The 20,320-nt window shown below is 45.2% G+C and overlaps 1 protein-coding gene across 1 annotated transcript in view; it reads left to right on the top strand.

Annotated features, from left to right (window-relative positions):
- Positions 1-20,320, top strand: part of RHPN2 (rhophilin Rho GTPase binding protein 2) — a 111,130-nt gene that overhangs the window by 66,879 nt on the left and 23,931 nt on the right. The window contains exons 5-6 of the mRNA XM_068261050.1: positions 11,549-11,626; positions 19,586-19,710. Of these exons, the coding sequence (XP_068117151.1) occupies positions 11,549-11,626; positions 19,586-19,710 (203 nt within the window). The remainder of the gene's footprint in view (positions 1-11,548; positions 11,627-19,585; positions 19,711-20,320) is intronic.

Genomic DNA, 20,320 nt, shown 5'->3' with positions numbered 1-20,320 from the left:
AAACTCCTTGCAGATGTTGACCTGGCTGGGATTCAAACTGGGGACGCCACCGTGATAAGCTTAGTGTTGTGAAACTAATAAGATCTAGCTCTTCTTTATTGGTGACCTAGGCCAGCTCATCTGGGAAGAATCTTAGAATTTATATCAAGCTGTGACGTGTATCATTGATGACTAGAAAAATTGTGACCGAATAATCTAATTTAAGAACAAGTGTTTTCTAATTTTAGAAAGCAGAGCAGGACCTAATTTTAGAAGGAGAGACATTACTTGTTCATGAAATGAGTTGAGAGGGCGATAGCGGGAGGTGTCAGAATGATGCCTGGATCTGAGTCACAGAGTCACTCCCTGTATCAGTGCGGCTGAAGAAATTCCCTGTGCGGAATGCATCACTCCTACACGTTCTCCAATCTCATCTCTCTCTGATATCTGCAACAGTCATGAACCAATCCCTACCCCCTAAGTTCATTAAAAGTCGGTAGGAGTACAAATGAAAATGTCGTTGAATTGGACATTAAATGTAATATACTAATGTTTAAAATTGCTACCCATTAAAATGTTTTGTCATTCAAAAGTTATTAATAGCAAAACTTTGGATAATTCTCCAAACCAATAGTAAGAGCTCGATAGAGAAAAAGAGTGCTTGATTGACAGATCCAGAAGCTTTCTGAAAGTTCCTACAAAATTAGGCCATGACGCTACCAATGAAGATTAATAGTAGAAACAAAGTTAGGTTAGCACACCTTACTTGAATGCAAAATCCGTTTATTCGACCAGTGTGCCGATTGGACGTTGTAACGATTGTGGAACTTTTCCCGTGATCAGCGCACAACGCGTGCGCTGACACGGCGGAAATCCTCCACAAGCGTATAATTTGCAGGAACCCAGCAAAAGGTGCTACGCACCCGTAGAGGGAAAATTCCTGTCGGCAGATGGCGCTGGGGAGTGCAGAGGAACCAATCCTCTGTACCTCCAGAAATGCCAGACAGGAATTGTACAAAACGCAGAACGCAATCGCAAGAGAGGCGATTGCGAATGAGAATGAGCAAAGGGACAGGTTGTATGTGTGTGTGCCAATCCAGTCGCCACCCCGCAACCGCACACACACACAACAGCAGATATGAAATAGGAACGCGATCGCGAGAGGTGCGATCGCCAGATGAGACACAAGGCAGATCAGAACAGAATACGAGGTTAGCAAAGGCACAGCAAATAATACAATGAGGAGATACGGAAAATAACAAATGCTAGCTAACCGCGAACACCGCACTCATTCGCAACAGTGCACGCGGTTATGTGCGGTCTCCACGTGATAAGCACAATAGAGACAAGCACGCCTAACTAACCATTAACAGACAAACATGAAACAGAGGACGCGAGCGCTTGCTTAACGGTTACCTCACCGAGCCTCCAGCAAGCGTAGCAGACAGACACACGAAAACAGGGACAAGCGAGAGATAGGATCCACAGCACTAGCGAAAAGTGGCTAGCGCGATCCAAGTACAGAGTAGCAGAGCAGAAGGATCCCCAGCGCTAGCGAAAAGTGGCTAGCGCGATCCCAGAAGACAGAACAGAAGGATCCCCAGCGCTAGCAAAAAGTAGCTAGCGCGATCCCAGGAGACAGAACAGAAGGATCCCCAGCGCTAGCGAAAAGTAGCTAGCGCGATCCCAGGAGACAGAACAGAAGAGATAGCTGGTAGCCACCGCTGCACCAGCTATACTCCAAGAACAGAGAGCAGAACCATTTCCTGTCAACCACCATAGGGACAGGACAATGGCAAACAGGCAAGACAAGACAGAACAGGCAATACAGATAATACAATCCTAACAGCACTAGGGAAATCTGCCTAGCGCAGATTTAGGAATCACTCTAAGCTGATGTTCAAACAGAGAGCAAGGCTGACACCCCACCAGGAGTGTTACATAGGACGAAATCCTTATGAACAGCGAAGCATTGTGGGAAAGACATAGTACTTATAGTACACGCCTCCAATGAATGTGGCCAGGCAATTTGCATGACAACGTATGCAAATTCCTCTGCAAGCACAAGCTGCAAAACTGACAGAAGCTGTTCTTTCCAGAGTCCTGCAGCATGCAAACCTACACAATGGTCAAAAGGCTGGCTGCCTGCACAGGCAGCTGAGCAAATCATCACAGTACCCCCCCCTCCAGGGTCGAATTCCAGACGACCCTCAAAACTGCTATTAGCAACAGACTCAAACTGAAGACTCATGAAGGTCAGGACAGCCCGACAAGGTCCAATTCCAGAGTCAGTCCACCCGAAACCGACCTCATCGGAAACAGAAGCCACCGAAACATGCCTATCAGTACCACCAGTCTCAGTATAACACCCATCAGGACTGTGAATGCCAGAGAAGAAGCCATCGACACCCTCCAGACAATACCCACCACCTTCCAAGGAGCGTCCGAAAATACCAAACCTGCCACAATACCTGTTCGAAGTGTCCCTTACAACACAAAAGCCACCGTTGATCTTATCCAGGGGACCAAGCAAAATTTCTCCCGGAATCTCCCAGAACCTTTTGAAGCTCCACAGAGATCCCAAGAGGGCAGAACAATCACCAGGCTCACATGGAGAATTACCAAGAACCCCCATGGAACCAATGACAATTCCGGATTCAGAATTACGAGGACACCCATCAAGATCAAGACTTTCAGGGACCACTTCTGGGCATGCAAGCAGGCAGGCTAAATCAGAGCATGTCTCCACCGAGGAAGCATCTGAGTACGCTGGTAACCGAGGCACACTTGGGCTTTCTGGGTCACAGAGCACACTGGGGTACACCAGCACAGGAGAAACCTCAGGACATGTCGGGGAACTGCCAACCTCAGAGTCCGGCACGAGGAAACCAAAACCAGAACTGGGCAGAGAATCATCACGAGCAATGGTCTCAAGCACTGCACTTTCAAAAGAAGACTCAGATTCAAATTCGGAAATTTCTGTGACTGTAATATCATCATTGACTACACATGACTGAAGCTCCACCAGAGCTGAAAAGGTAGCCAGCAAGGCAGCAATGCCTACGGAAGAGGGCAACACCTCAGAAAGACTTGGGGGACAGGAGACATCTTCTACAAGTTCTGCACCCTTTGGGAGGAACTCGGAGACCTCCAGAACATCAAACAAGACCTCAGGAACATCATTTTTCAAGTTTTCTAGGAAGGATTCTGAACTATCCATGTTACAGGGCAAAACTGGAACTTTATTTTGTGGACAGGGCAGATGTCCCAGGAATGGTTCCACCATAACCTGAGACTGGATCTCATCATCATGAGGGGAATGTACAGGTATATTTACTGGAACACACACTGACTCCCTAACTTCATTCTCACTGTACCCAGAATTCTGTGTGGCAGTCAAACTAGCTTTTAACTCCAAAACTGCAGAAAAACAAGTAAAAATAGCAGCAATACCTAGACGAGCCTCTAGGGGCAGGGCAGGAGATATTGTACAAGGCAATGTTGACTCATCCAGAGTACAGGGTGGAGAGTCAAAACTTCCCTCAGAGCAAGAAAGGGACTCATAAATGTCAGTGTGATTGGACATCATATTGTTATTCATGGTAGAGGGCAGGTTCAGAGAAAGCGTCTCTGAATAAGGCAAAGAGGGTTCAGCATCAGATTCGCAAAACCGAAGCGCTGTCTCACTCTTAGATTCGGCTAACAATGTCGAATCCGAAGAATCAGAACGCAAAACCTGCGAATCAAAATTCACTTTAGGTTGTGAAACTGACGCTTCTATAGCGCAAACCTCCGCGATCTGCGGAGCAGACTGCAAGGCATCTAGGACCGAAACCCTGAAGCAACTGTCCCCAGGCAACGGGCCCTTACAGGTGTGAACAGGGTGAGACAGAGACTCATCTGCAGAAGAAATAGTGACATCAACAGGACAAACTTTATTAGGCATATTAAATTTACTTTTGACGCTGCATAGTCGAGAACTTTTCCCCATAGCAGGGTCACAGACGGAAGATCTCAAAGATCTGTTTCTAAATGACAAAGGATCCCACACATCCTTGAGGAAACCGGCAGACTCATGCCGATCACAATCTGCAGGAACATCCGAGAAACAGGCATCAGATCGCACAGATTCAAACTGCACACTGTCAGAAGCGAATCCTTCAGGATTCGCACAGGAATCAACCACAGCGGCACACTCATTCATTTCAGATTGCACAAAGTCAAGACTCACATGCTTTACCCCAGAAAGGCAGGAACAATCATCCGACAACGATGTCTCTTTATTGGAATCAATTGGTTGGTGTGTGTGCAACTCATCCAAAATCGTTTGCCATATATAGATCACCAGATCCACATCATCCTTGTCACATTCATCGGAATCAATCAGAAGGTACATAGAGTCAAGACAAGCATTCAAGACATCTTCGCTTTTTGCGATGTAAAAATCGCAAAAGGCTTTCCAATCAAAATCGAATTCCTCCAGCAAGGCCCCAACATCCCAGGAAGCAAATGGGGGTTCAAACAGGCCAGTATCCACATAATCTCCATATGGTTGGAGTTCAGGAACAAGAACAGATTTTTTAACTGCTTTAATGTAGTGTGCGATCCTACCTATAGCAGGATCCACATAAGCTTTGGATTGGGGCAAAAAAGCCGGAGACGGAACAACATCATTACAAACATCAATAGGGAGTGTTTTATTCCGATGCTTGCGTTTTTTAGTTTTTCTCTTTTTCGCCACTTTGCATGTCTGCTGTTTAAAACCTGAAGTGGCAACAGACACATTGAACTGATTGTCATACTGAAAGGTTTTGCATGGAAGGGAAAGATCAGCTGACTTATCAGCAGCTACACACTCAATCAGAGCAGGTGGTAAGCCAGGCAGTTTAAACCAGTGAGAGAATATCTCTGCAAGCAACTGATACAGATTACCATTCCAAGAATTGATTTTTAACAGATTATATGCCCAGGTGAACAAATCGTCTTTTAAGAGCACATAGGCAAACAGAAGAGCCGACGTGGACGGATCAGAAATCTGAAAGGTGGGATTCAGGCAAAACCTCACACATTCAGAAAGAAATTCCGCCTTGGTCTCTGAATTAAGCCTTTTAAAGCTCTTAAAGACACAGGACCCAAACTCGACAAAATCGTACAAATCGGAATTTCCGTCTACACTGGGGTTTTGGGTTGGGCTGTTCATACTGTAACGATTGTGGAACTTTTCCCGTGATCAGCGCACAACGCGTGCGCTGACACGGCGGAAATCCTCCACAAGCGTATAATTTGCAGGAACCCAGCAAAAGGTGCTACGCACCCGTAGAGGGAAAATTCCTGTCGGCAGATGGCGCTGGGGAGTGCAGAGGAACCAATCCTCTGTACCTCCAGAAATGCCAGACAGGAATTGTACAAAACGCAGAACGCAATCGCAAGAGAGGCGATTGCGAATGAGAATGAGCAAAGGGACAGGTTGTATGTGTGTGTGCCAATCCAGTCGCCACCCCGCAACCGCACACACACACAACAGCAGATATGAAATAGGAACGCGATCGCGAGAGGTGCGATCGCCAGATGAGACACAAGGCAGATCAGAACAGAATACGAGGTTAGCAAAGGCACAGCAAATAATACAATGAGGAGATACGGAAAATAACAAATGCTAGCTAACCGCGAACACCGCACTCATTCGCAACAGTGCACGCGGTTATGCGCGGTCTCCACGTGATAAGCACAATAGAGACAAGCACGCCTAACTAACCATTAACAGACAAACATGAAACAGAGGACGCGAGCGCTTGCTTAACGGTTACCTCACCGAGCCTCCAGCAAGCGTAGCAGACAGACACACGAAAACAGGGACAAGCGAGAGATAGGATCCACAGCACTAGCGAAAAGTGGCTAGCGCGATCCAAGTACAGAGTAGCAGAGCAGAAGGATCCCCAGCGCTAGCGAAAAGTGGCTAGCGCGATCCCAGAAGACAGAACAGAAGGATCCCCAGCGCTAGCAAAAAGTAGCTAGCGCGATCCCAGGAGACAGAACAGAAGGATCCCCAGCGCTAGCGAAAAGTAGCTAGCGCGATCCCAGGAGACAGAACAGAAGAGATAGCTGGTAGCCACCGCTGCACCAGCTATACTCCAAGAACAGAGATCAGAACCATTTCCTGTCAACCACCATAGGGACAGGACAATGGCAAACAGGCAAGACAAGACAGAACAGGCAATACAGATAATACAATCCTAACAGCACTAGGGAAATCTGCCTAGCGCAGATTTAGGAATCACTCTAAGCTGATGTTCAAACAGAGAGCAAGGCTGACACCCCACCAGGAGTGTTACATAGGACGAAATCCTTATGAACAGCGAAGCATTGTGGGAAAGACATAGTACTTATAGTACACGCCTCCAATGAATGTGGCCAGGCAATTTGCATGACAACGTATGCAAATTCCTCTGCAAGCACAAGCTGCAAAACTGACAGAAGCTGTTCTTTCCAGAGTCCTGCAGCATGCAAACCTACACAATGGTCAAAAGGCTGGCTGCCTGCACAGGCAGCTGAGCAAATCATCACAGACGTGCTGGGAAGATCTCAGTCAAAAGTGCTTGATCGTGTGTGCGGCGGTAATGGCGTTTGATATCGCTTCGACCGAATGTGATAGATGCCACCTGCCTAGCCGCCCCCAAGTGTAAATGCCAAGCCCCCCCCCCCCCCCAAGTGCCCGTGCAGTGTAAAATCTCAACTGTCCACTGCTGCGACTCCTAGCCTTCTTCCTCATCACGTGGTGTGGCACCAGGCGTGTGTGTGATGTCACACACACCTACCACATACATGTGCCACCATGTAGTGGCACGTGGTGTGACGGCAGAGGAGGCCAGGAGTAGCAGCAGCAGCAGGGCAGATGAGATTTTACACCACATTGGTGGGGGGTATTTACATTTAGGGGCCTGCCAGACAGGCAGCAGAGGCCACGTCGCTTGACTGATTCCTGATAGGAATCTGTCGGGAATCAACCTGCTGTGTATTGGTAGGCAACAGATCTCTCTCTGATCAGATTCAATCATAGAGGGATCAGTCTGTTGGTTGATCTGTTCATGCATCGTTACATGTACGGGCAGCTTAAAGATAAACTGTAACCAAGGATTGAACTTCATCCCAATCAGTAGCTGATACCCCCTTTCCCATGAGAAATATTTTCTTTTTCACAAATGGATCATCAGGGGGCTCTGTATGGCTGATATTGTGTAGAACCCCCTCCCACAGTGTGATGTCAGGACTATGGTTTTGACATCACACTGTGAGAGCCTTGTTGCATTGTGGGAAATAACAGCTGTTTACAGCTGTTTCCAACTGCCAAAAAAGCAAGCAGCATCTCCTTCCAATGTCATCACCTGCCAGCAGTAAAAATGTCACCATGGGATAAATGTCAGAATGTGAATCAGGGAGAGAAAATATTTTACAATGGGCAAACACTGACTAAATCATTTATACATAATTATTGTAAAAATGAAGCACTTTTCTAATTACATTATTTTCACTGGAGTTCCTCTTTAACTTTGGAGGACTGAAAAGGCTGTTTTTTATGTGGTCTTTCAAAGCAGATGATAAGAAGAGGGATAAAATATGTTGTTGGCATTTCCACTAAGCAGAGCTGGGAAACCCAGAAAGACATACATTCATACCCAACCAACCTCAGCTGATTGGATTGGGTACAATTATGTAATGAACGTTCCTACCTTTTCTGGAATTTTTTTATTTTAATTAACAGTATAGTTAACAAATGTAGCATGCTGCACTGAAATTCCTGAGTTTATTTTAGATAACAGGTTAGAGATACTAAAACAAAAGGTGCCAAACCTGACACATATTGCGGAATAATACAAATACCCCAGTGGTTAATTATCAATAGAACATTCTGTCCGGTTTCTGGAAGTGTTGCTAGTTAAGCAGAAAGCCTGTTAGGAAATGACTGCTAAGAGCGTCATACAATGTGGGGTGGACAAGCAGTGTCATATCAAAACTGTAGTTGGGTCTAATGTTACACAGCTAATAACTGACTGGTTACCATAGATTTAGTATGTATTTCCTGTATTTCTATTGTAGAGATGCATAGACTGAGAGTATTCTTTTGCCTGCAAGGCTGGATTTATATACTTTATCCACCCCTAGGCCAAGAATATGGCTCATCTTCCAAGTACAGCAGCCCCCTCCCAATCCATGTGCAACATTCATGTACTGCAGCCCTTCTCTTCCTTGTACAGCTCCCTCAGATATCACATTCCCTCTTTCATGTGTTTCTCCCCATTTTCAGTCTGCTCTTCCATATGCAGCAACCCCTATATCATTTCCAGGTGCCGCCTTGGGCTGCTGCCGCACAAAGCCCGGGCCTTTTTGGCCTTTGTCTAGAAATCCAGCCCTGTTTGCCTGAAAACAGTAGGTGCCGTTAGGGAAAAAAGGAGCCCTGGAGTTTCCTTCAGGGGACTTTGCGTAGGAAAAAATGGATGGTTTGCCTAACAGAAGCAGCATGGAAATGTGTTGTCCTTTCCAATGTGATGTGCAGGAGAACTCATGGAGAAGCATGTAATTGGTTTGATCAGCTGATAGATTTTTAAAGCTCTGATTTGCTGAGGTCACATCCTCCTTGAGCACATGATCATGACTAGTAAATCAAAGACTTACAAATCTATGACTTCTGCTACACATGACCATCACTAGCAAAGTGTAAACTAGGCATCCTGAGTGGCATTGCAAGTGTATTGCAGAATTAGTGATGAAGAATGGGCAGTGCGACCAGGGGATAAATGGGTAAGGTTCTGATTTGCTGGTCTTGCTCATGTGATCACAGCAAATCAGATCCTTATAAATTATCACCTGATCATAATGCTTTTCCGTGGTTTTTACAAACAAGTAACACTAGTTTTGAGTGAGGGAGAAGAGGAATTGTAGATATGTTAGTTTGATAGACAGAACATATATTGACAGACAATGATTGCTTGTTAATTGGCACCTTAAAGAAAAATAAAAGACTGTATTAAGAGTTTCACTGTAACCCTCCAGCATCAAAATTATACTTGTTCCCCCGAGACACTGAGGCCTCGTTCACATCATTTAGCGCAGATGGCTGTGCGATTGGAACGCAACGCGTCCGATCGCACGCCATCTGCGCTCCTATGCGCTGCGCTGCAGATCCCATTCATTACAATGAATGGGATCTGCGCTGCGATTCCCAAAAATGCGTGCAGCACGCGATAGCGCAATCGCGCTGCCACGCAGCGCATATGATGGGAACGGTAGAAGGGCTGTCTATGCCCTTCTACTGTTCTTACGTGTCGCACACTATACGCACTGCCAAAATGCGGACGGCAGCGCGTATAGTCTGAACGAGGCCTAAAGCGAAAAAAATATATATGATATAATGAATTGGTTGTGTACTATGAATAATTACTAGAAGATTAGCAGCAAAGAAAATATTCTCATATTTTTATTTTCAGGTATATAGTGTTTTTTCTAACATTGCATCATTCTATAATGTGCAGATTACACAACACTCAGCATTCAAAATGAGTCTTTCAGAGCAGTCTGTGAAGTAATGACATCTCCTCTAGCAGAGAAAAAGTAAACAGTTCAATTACAGTTGAGATAATAAAAGTCAGATACCAGCCCTCTCCACGACTAAAGGTCCGTACACACGCCGGACTTTAGGCAACGACGGGTCCGTCGTTGCCTCCCGCTGGGTGGGCGTGCCAGCGACAGTCCGGCGTGTGTACGCTCTGTCGTCAGACTGATACGTCTGTTTCTGAGCGATCCGCCCGGCGGATCGCTCAGGAACAGCCGTATCAGTCTGACGACAGAGCGTACACACGCCGGACTGTCGCTGGCACGCCCACCCAGCGGGAGGCAACGACGGACCCGTCGTTGCCTAAAGTCCGGCGTGTGTACGGACCTTAAGTTAGTGGAGAGCTTAATGGCTTGTTTGCATAGAGATAACAACTGGAGTTTCTTAACTCTTCCTGTACTGGAAACAATTAGACTGATGTATCTGATCTTAATGTTTTATTTCTTAGCTGTGCTACACATACAAATCATAATATCATCATTTTTTTTTTTTGCTTCAGTGTTTTTTTAATTGAATGGATTCAGGGAGAGGTTCATTCATGTGACCCCGTCAAATAATACATTTCCAAAGAACCCTGCGCACACTCATATCCACCAAGACTTTTACAGACTGGTAAAGATGCCCACTCACGTGGACTGTTGCCCAACTCTGTTCACACTACCATACGCAGAACTATTTAATCACTAGCTCTGTATAAAAAAGGAATTTAGTTACATGTTGTAAAGTATGAAAAGCTTTTTTACTGCATTAGAGTTATGCCTTGATCAGGTCAGTCCCTACACCAGCCCTGTACCATGCATAGCCATACAGGCGCATGTCTGGTGCATCATACCTCACACCTCATTGGCCACATGCAGAAAGGGCTCCTAGCTCCACCCTGAGTACTGAAATATATATAGGGTGTATAGGGTATTGTAGGGTGTGTATGTATAGGGTGTTGTAGGGTGGGGGATTTTAAAGCACACCCGTCCTCAAGACATATTTTCAAATATGAGGCTATCTACAACTAGAAATAACAGATATGCTTCCCACAGCATAGATTATTTTATATACCTGACTTCTGCCACCTTTTTTCTTTTCCTTCGCTCTCTAGATGGGTACTGCCATCTTGCTAATAGTGACATCACTATGCACAGCAGCTTGGCAATATCTCTTGCACTCTCTCCGTCTCTCTGCACTGTGATCACAGTTTGGAGTAATTTGTTGCCAGGAAGTCCTTTTTTTACCACTTATTTATTTATATTTTTATTGTATTTATAAAGCGCCAACATATTACGCAGCGCTGGACATTAGTTTAGGTTACAGACAATATTTAGGGGTGACCTACAGCAACATGACAGTACAGGAATACAAGAAAGACCGGATCACACAGCACAGTATAAGTACAAGGTAATGCTTAGTCAGTCACTGGAGGGGAGCATGGAGATTAGGCAAGTTAGGTTCACTCAGATGCATAGCATGGGTTCACAGTAATGGAGGTGCATGATCAGGTAGGACACAAAAGGAGGAGGACCCTGCCCAAAGGCTTACAATCCAGAGGGAGAGGTAGGGACACGAGAGGTAGGGGACCAGAGTTCATCTGCAGGTTTAGAGCACTAGTGAGGGGTGGTAGGCCAGAGTGAAAAGGTGAGTTTTGAGGGCCTCCATGAAGATGTTGAAGGAGGGGGCTGCCCTAATGGGTGGAGATAGGAAGTTCCATAGTGTTGGAGCAGCTCTTGAGAAGTCCTGGAGGCGTGCATCAGACTGGGTGATGCGGGGGGCGGTCAGCCTCAGGCGAAGTTCATTGGAGGAGCGGAGTGAGCGGCTAGGTGTGTACCTCTGAGTGTGTACCACTTCAATATATACAAAATGGAGATAATGTCACATCCTTTGGGAAGAGGGTTTTCAGGAGTGTTGTAAACCTAGATGTCTCCGTATTGTGTCTGTTGTCATATTAAAAAAATATCCTTGTGTCATTTGTAGGACTTTATTCTGGAACACTACAGTGAAGATGGTGCAGACTATGAAAATGAACTGGCTGATCTGATGGACCTCAGACAGGTAGAGACTGTGTGTTATTGTATACCTAATAACTGTATACTCATGCCATTACGTCCTAAAGGAGGGTGCAAGTCATACTGGAGGCAGATGTTCCTGTAAAATCACCAGAAGGGAGACTTCCCTAGTAAAGTGTTTCTGAATTGCAAGCAGCATTTTAAAACTCAACTCCAGACAAAATAATGTCTAGTCCTGAGTAGTGTGGCTGGTGCAGGGGGAGAGTGTCTGAGAAAGTAGTTGATGCTGTTTATATATGTCCCAGATGTATCTACTCCATTTTAACAAATCCACTCCAGTATGTGGTGTTTTCCCTGAGATAGGTGCTCAGGGTGAGCAATACAAATCTGGCTATCTTAGCTTAATACAGTCCTACTCTGGGAGGCACATGGTTGTGCTGGACTGACTTCTGTGCTGTAAACAGACTTGCTGATGCTTTCTGTTGGTTTTGATTTGGGACAGACTGTAGGTTTACTCCCATTAGAAAGGATTCTCACATTTAAATTGTAGATGATAGCCCATCCAGTGGCAAGGTTTTTGTGTATGTTTCATGCCCTGTTTTTGCCCTGTAATTGGTCTGTATACAGCTTGCACAGTACAAATACATGCTCTGCCCATCTCCCAAAAGGCAAAATGCTCTTTCTATCTCCCTGTGTCCCCAGTAAGCATTCAATGTTAGCGATAGTATACATCGTCATATATGGGTCCCTGATGGGAAATTGAGTAGTAGTGACTGATGTACCTTTCCTCACCTTATTGTTTTCAAATTTCAGTGGAAATCTGATTAAAAATCTATGTATCGTAACATTTAAAAACAATTAAACCCATACAAATAAGAAGTATGTTTCTTCCAAAGTAAAATGAGCCAGAAATTACCTTTCTCTTATGTTGGTGCCACTTGCAGTAGGTAGTAGAAATCTGACAGAACCAACAGGTTTTGGACTAGCCCATCTCCTCATGGGGAATTCTCATGGCTTTCTTTATTTTCAAAAGAACTTACTGAGTAGCAGTTGCTCTTTCCAACCGCCAAAAAATTGTGCAGTGAGCAGGGAAGCTTGCCTGCATCTTTGTATAAATAATTTTCAGGGAGTGTCATAAAGAAAAAATGCCTGAGCATAAATGCTAAGAATCCTACATGAAGAGATGGATTAGTCTTAAATCTGTCAGTTCTGTCAGATTTCTACTATCTACTGCAAGTGACAGCAACTTAAAGGGACTCCGAGCAGTACAAAAACTATGGAAAGATGCATTTCATTTTAAAGCTTTCTTTCTCCTCTTTCCAATGATATATAAACTGCCACCCTACACCTTTTAGTTTTCGCTATTTTCACGATTGAAATTGCCGCAGCTGCGATTTCGATCGTGAAAATAGAGAAAACTAAAAGGCGTAGGGCGACGATTTAGGGGTCGTCAGAAAGAGAGCTTTAAAATGATATCCATCTTTCCATAGTTACATTGTATTACACAGGGCGACTTTTTCTGCTGAATGGAGCTACTGACTTTAGGAAAAAGTCGCCCTGTGTAATACAATGTAACTATGGAAAGATGGATATCATTTTAAAGCTCTCTTTCTCCTCTTTCTTAGCACCCCTTAATCGTCAGCCTACGCCTTTTAGTTTTCTCTATTTTCGCGATTGAAACGAAACCGGAGCCGCGGCAATTTCAATCACGAAAATAGCGAAAACTAAAAGGCGTAGGGCGGCGGTTTATATATCATTGGAAAGAGGAGAAAGAGAGCTTTAAAATGATATGTATCTTTTCATAGTTTTTGCACTGCTCGGAGTCCCTTTAAGAGAAAGGTAATTTATGTCTCATTTTACCCTGGAAGAATAGTACTTCTTAACTTTATGTGTTTACATGTATTTTACATTTTACAATTGTTTTGCGATAGCGGTTCTTTAAATTTACTGCCTCACTTGATTCAGTCAACAATCTGTCTAAAATTGATTGGATGTTTATCAGACCAGCTTGCACAAACAATCACAAGCACATTTAATCGAGGTAATTGATTTAGCTAGACTTGTTGAGCCGTGCGTAGCTATATTAAGAGGCAAAGGATCAGCACAACAACCAGATGACAAGCATTTTATAAAGCTAACAATGGCATCTTCTATAATCATTTCACTTCCAGCCTCAGATCTAAACACCGAGATCTTTTGGCCCTGGTTTCTGTGTCTTGCACTCGCCTGAACTGGGATTGTGTTCAACAAGTAGTGGTTAGGCAGGTTGTGTGGGCATCGGCCAACATATCTCCAGGTACAATGCAAAGTAACTCGCTGGCTGCTGCCTTTCTCCCGGACAGGCTGGCTTTGTGCCCAATACACAGCTAAGAGGCCCCTAAAGGTACCAGTTATATAACCAGCATGGGAAACAGATCACAAAGAGGCTGCAGTATAAAGAAATACTGTCTGTGTTCCCTCTGCCAGCCAGTCATATTCCAGTTGTCATTTGCCCAGTGCAGGTTAGCAGGGAAGAGCCAGGGTGTAATTGCAGTAGGTAATGACAGTGTTTGTGGCTTCTCCTGTGCAAGTTAAAGGGAAATTCCACTTTCTGCAAAACATTTTTTACATAATAGTAGTTATACAGGTAATGTTTTCATTAATGTTTCGCAACCTTGACAACAGTACTCTGGGTATTGTGGGATTTCTGTTGCCCTGAGACTATCCAGAATGGCCAACCTTGCAGTAAATGGCGTTGCTGCTCATTTCAATACCTGGACTCATCCTCTGACTGGAAGCAAACTTTGACACCTGATGCTGACAGGTCACTGACATTTGTTTATATTCAGAAACTACTCATCATTAATAGCCATACATGAGGCGATGATGGGCAGATTCGACCAAGAGACTAATCTCTCTCTGTTCGAATCTGATTAGAGGGAGATCTGTCGGCTGCCCATACAGCGCAGGTGGTTTCATGCTGAATTGGCTGAGTCTGTTGTGTCCGCCGCCTCAATGCTGTTTCCCTAGTGTATGAATGTACATGTATGTGTGCATTTATACATTACCTTTCCTGTGTCCCAGTGCCCACCCCTCTTCTGAATACGCCGCTCTTCCATAGCCACATACACGTAGGCCAGCTCACACACACCTCATGCTATCCGCCGGCATATACCGTTTATGGAAGATCGGTGGATTCAGAAGATGGATTGGCACCGCCACACAGGACAGGTAGTGTGTAAATACACACATAATACATGTACATTTATACACTGAGGGAACAGCGCCAGAGGTTTTGTCATGTTCGTCACTCATCCCGATATTGCTTGCGGCTACCGCCACATACCCGATCGACCACGAAGGCTGACATCTTGCAGCATGTCCGATCGACATGCGTAGCCCGAAATGGGTCACATCGTGGAATGGGCATGCACTTGGCTGTACCGATTTTCACCTGATTCAATAATTGAATCGGATGGTCGATTGCCCGCCAAGACGCTACATGTATGGCCACCTTTAGTCTACTCAATACTCTGTATGAATTGATAGAATCTGCAAAAGGATTATAAGGATTGCAGAGACTTAAAGAGAACCTAAAGTGACAATGAGGTGGCTGGTTAAACTTACGTGCGGCTTCTTCCAGGCCCCCTGTATATTGGGGACTGCTGGGCCACCTTAACGATAGGGACTATCACTAAATTCAGAGAGGTCGTACAGGCAATGTCGGTAACGGGTCGGTCAGGCAGTGGTACAATAACGTCAGGCAAACTCGTATAGAGACAGAGGAACTAGGCCCTTTTGAAACAGCACCACATATATATATATATATATATATATATATATATATATATATATATATAGTCTTCAAAAATATACAATTTATTCAATACATTATAACATCACTATAAGCATAAAAACAATTAAAATATATATGCCGCCTGTATCATCAATAACCATGAATTTTGTAGCGCTCAATATGAATATAATAATCAGTAAGTAACTCTAGGGGTGCTCATAAAAGAGCCATCCGCTGAACCCGGGTTTAGTTAATTGCAAGTATACAAGTGGTAAAGTGCAATCTGTCCTAATGACAGTAATTTCTAATAGTGTACTAAGTGCTATCAATATGATGCAATATATCAAAGAGATGCAATATGATCAGACAATCCTAAGTGAATACACAAAAAACCTGTGAAGCTGAAACACAATATTCAAAAGTGACTATGATACTGCATACTGAGCAAGTAACAAAGTGAACACATGTGCAATATACTTATCCGGATCGGAGCGCAAGGAACAGGCAGGCTAGGCGAAGAAGGACCCCAGGCGGATGTCTCCACCGGTTCCGCGGCTATTACGCCGCTTTATCAAGAGCTGGGGGACTATATATCTATATGTGTGGTGCTGTTTCAAAAGGGCCTAGTTCCTCTGTCTCTATACAATTTCTTGTTGGTCCTAGCACACACATTCAATAGTGTTGCAGAGATAATTCCTTCTTGTCAGGCAAACTCGTAGTGAAAGAACAGGCAGAGGTCGGCAACAAGTCAAATGGGTGAAAGTACAGAATCAGGAGGCTAAATCAGAGTGGAGGTCGGCAGCAGATCAGAATGGCAAGGTACAGAATCGAGAGGCAGAGAGAGTAATCAAAAGTTCAGACAAAGAGTCATACACAAATATCAATATACAATAATATGTTTTTCCTAAGCTAAGTGTGAATCCCCGGGGTCCTGCCGGATCAAACACACACGGATCTGACTAAGGTTTGAGAGCTTTCACTGCAAAGTTTCAGCAACAGCAGAGGAGGAGCCACTGACAGCCCAGGTTTTAAATACAGATGATCATACCAAAAGGTCCCGCTCAGCGAATCCCGGCCAATCAGTGGCAAGAGCCAGACCACTGCTGTCAGCTGACCCGCCTCCTCAATGCATAAAGGTCCTGTCTCCGGGTACGCGCGTGCACTACTCTGGCCTGATGTAACCTGGAGAGACCTGTTCTGCCGGATGGAGATGAGCGAGAGGACGCGGCGGGATCCGCCGTGACGGCAGACATGGGAGCGGCGGCCGCGCCGCTCTCCGCTGCAGAGGTAACACCATCATTCCTGACAAATAAATAAATGTATCTTTTCAGTTCTGAGGGCATATAGCTCCATTTTAACTACCTAACGACCGTGTCACGCCAATGGATGTGACGGCGGTGGCAGCCCCAGGACCGCCTAATGCCGATTGGTGTCAAGTCCTGAAGCTGCAGTTTGGCAGGGAACGCATGCGCAAATGCGCGATCGTTCCCTGCCAGTTTTCCGTGATCAGTCTGCTAGCTGCTATCACGGCTAGCAGGCCGTTTTCTGCCGAAAGGGGACTTAATTGCCCTTTGTTTACCTTTGCACAGCGCTGCGATCTCCTGCAGCGCTGTACAGCAGACACTTGGCTGTCCCCTGGATTGGGTAGGGAATGGATGCCTATGAGAGGCGGGGATAAGTGACGATCGTCTCCCTATGGCGATTAGGATGGCGCGGGGGGAGGGAGAGAGAGGAAGGAGGGAGGGAAAAGCCTCCCCTTTCTTATGAAAAAAAAAAAAAAAAAAGATTGCAGCAGCGATCAGATACCTCCGGCAGAGTGTGCTATTAAGGGCACTAAAAGGAGGTAAGAATCATGTGTGTGCTAAGTTGCAGGGCTGTGCAGCACCCTCACCAAGTTGCACGGTCTTTAGGGGGTGTAAGCCTATGGTCGTCAAGTGGTTAAAGCATACCTGACCCACAGCAAAGCTACCCAAGGTAAGCACAGAGGTAGGTTGCTGCTGGATCCACTTACCTCTGTCTGTGTGTTTTCTGTTCTTCTTCTCATTCCCCCATCCCCGTAATCACTTCTTAAAAAATGTGCCTATTGGCTTAATTCCAATTTTCAGACAGGAAGGGGCAGGCTTCCTGCAGTCCTCCCTCCAATCACCCTCCATTTCCTTCTCATCCCCTTGCTATTCACTCCCCTTAGGAGGAAATAAGAGGGTGATAGGTGCAGAGCAGGATCATCCACGAGGCAACCTAGGCAACTGCCTTGGGCATCAAGGGGCACAGCTGACACTTTTTCTGACCACTCAACTTACCAAAAAGACTATAGGAGGGAGGAAGTGAAAGCTAGTACCTTGCATGAGCTCCATTTCATCTTAATCCTCTTCTGGATTGTTGGGAACATCGTAGCATGACTCACCATGTCTGAACATTTCACTTTAGCGAAGAGTCCTATTTTTCAAGGAGTGATTATGGGGACCAGAGAGAACAAAGAGAGGAACAGAGAGCACACTAGAGTATATGGAGATGAACATATCCCTCCTGCTTAGCTTAGGCAGGCCAGGTGTGCTTTAAGTAGAATTACACTAATACCGGTACTTTAAAACCAATGAGTTTTTAGGACAGCACACATATAAAATGTATCTCTCTGGTAACAGCCGGTCATACATCACTGGTTATTTTCATAGTGCAGTTGACAGAATGATAAGCAGCACATGTCTTCTTATCATATCACTGCTGTACTCCTGGCAGTGTGCCGCCGGGGGAGTCAGGAATGGATATCTGCCTGCTAGAAAATGAAAGTGAAGGATTCTGCTGAATACTACCGAGAAATATGTGCTCTCCACCCTCCTGTGATAAAATGCCATTGTAAATCAGCACTGTACATAGGAAATTAATCATCAGACAGTGTAAGGACTGCTTCACACGGACATCCCCCGTCACATTCGGGCTTTCAGCAGCTTCCTGTTGCGATCTGTGTTTTTCGTTCCCACAGGGGGACACTAGACGCAGCAGGTAGTTGACCCAGAACGTTACATGTAGCGTCCAGGGTCACCTCAAACGACGGCGAAAATCCGGGTCGGAATGCCGCGTTCGCGCAAATGACAGTAAATGTCTGGTACAAACGCTCCCATTCACTTGAATAGGAGCGTTTAACGACGAGTCCCAGATGCCGGCGGTAAACGCCAGCCAAGCGTCCGTGTAAATCACCCCAAAAGACTAGTTTGCTTGAATTGTGGAAACGAGCAGTTACTTCCCAGTTTATTGCTCATCAGCTGACATTTGGTCGCTGTATAATGCCGCAGAACAGGACAGATTCATTTACTGACTCTGCTCTCTTGGCATCAGGCATCTGTGCACACAGGGATCTCTCTACAGCCTCTGAGAATGGTAGGAGACCAATCAGTGTGATGTCTGATCATGTAACTGGGAACACACTTTGCTGGGGTATTTAGAGCGCAACATGAAAGGGTTAATCAACTCCAGTGTACATTCGTCTCTATGGTATGCAGTTATTAATCCTAAGGATGTCCACACATTACTCGATTTGGTGGGCCGATCGACCTTCTAATTCAATAATTTTATCAAATCTGATGAGAATCAGAGCTGCAGCATTGCCACCCGCTCAATCTTATGATTGATTTCCAGCTGAAGGATTGATTGGACATGGCAGAAAGGGGCCATCTCATGATCGATCTGGTGGCAGATTGACAGGTGTATTATTATTATTATTGTTGATTTATAAAGCACTAACATATTCCATGGCGCTGTACAAAGTAAGAAACGAACATGGGGTACAAAATAATACAGACAATGGTGTACACCAGTGATCTGCAAACTTGGCTCTCCAGCTGTTAAGGAACTACAAGTCCCACAATGCATTTGCCTTTATGAATCGTGACTGTGGCTGTCAGACTCCTGCAATGCATTGTGGGACTTGTAGTTCCTTAACAGCTGAAGCGCCAAGTTTGCAGATCCTTGGTGTACACCAATATACAAGATACATAATTAGAGACAACATTCAAAAACGATACAGAATACAGAATTGGTAATGACAGTGATAAAAGTAGCATGATGAATAATATGTATAATGATTTCCAAGACACAAAAGGGAGAGAGAGCCCTGCCCTTAGGAGCTTACAATCTAAAGGGAATGTGGGCATTTTAAATTATCTGTTGAGTTACAGATTTGAGTTGTTCTTCAGACTCTGGAAGGTGTAAATCCCGTTTTTCTGTGATTTGCAGGCATGCCGGACGCCGAGCAGAGATGAAGCTGGAATAGATTTGCTGATCGGTTATTTCCAGCAACTGGGATACATTGAGAGCCGTTTCTTTCCAGCCAGCAGACACATGGGCATCCTGTTCACATGGTAAGTGCACATATACAAAGTGCAGGGTCACTCACATTGCTTACTTGCCTTTGGTGAATCAGCTGACTGTTTGTAGATAGTCCAGTCGATAATCCAGCTTGTGTATGGCAGCCCCCGACCCCCAACCGATCCACGTGGCGGATAGACTCACTCGACACGTGGTGAACTTCTATGAGGACCCCACTCCCCCGCCTGATGTGTGACGTCATGCACATGCTCCCTCGCCCCCGCATAGCAACGGTATAGGTCGTCAGGTACACAGCTGGCATGTGTCTGTACTGACTGGCCCAGCGATGTCGCTTAAGTGGATTGGGTCCTGATCCCTGATAGGCAACACACATCACAGGTGTAGAGGCATTTTAAAGTGTACCAGAGATGGAGACGGAGAGAGCATACTGCGCTTGCTCAGACTGGCCGAAGTTACCGGACCGGAGCTGAAGAAGACTGAGGATGGCGGCGGGGGAGCGATCCATGCGGATGGGGCTGGAGGAAGCCCCAGGTATGTATAAAACTTTTCATATAACTTGTCTCTGGTTTCCTTTAAAATAAACATATACAGATAAGTAGTGCATTTCTTCCAAAGTAAAATGAGCCATACATTACTTGTCTC

The sequence above is a fragment of the Hyperolius riggenbachi genome, chromosome 11 (assembly GCF_040937935.1).
Source record: "Hyperolius riggenbachi isolate aHypRig1 chromosome 11, aHypRig1.pri, whole genome shotgun sequence".
Taxonomy (NCBI): domain Eukaryota; kingdom Metazoa; phylum Chordata; class Amphibia; order Anura; family Hyperoliidae; genus Hyperolius; species Hyperolius riggenbachi.
The sequence above is the reverse complement of the archived record's forward strand: the minus strand, read 5'-3'. Positions and strand labels throughout refer to the sequence as shown.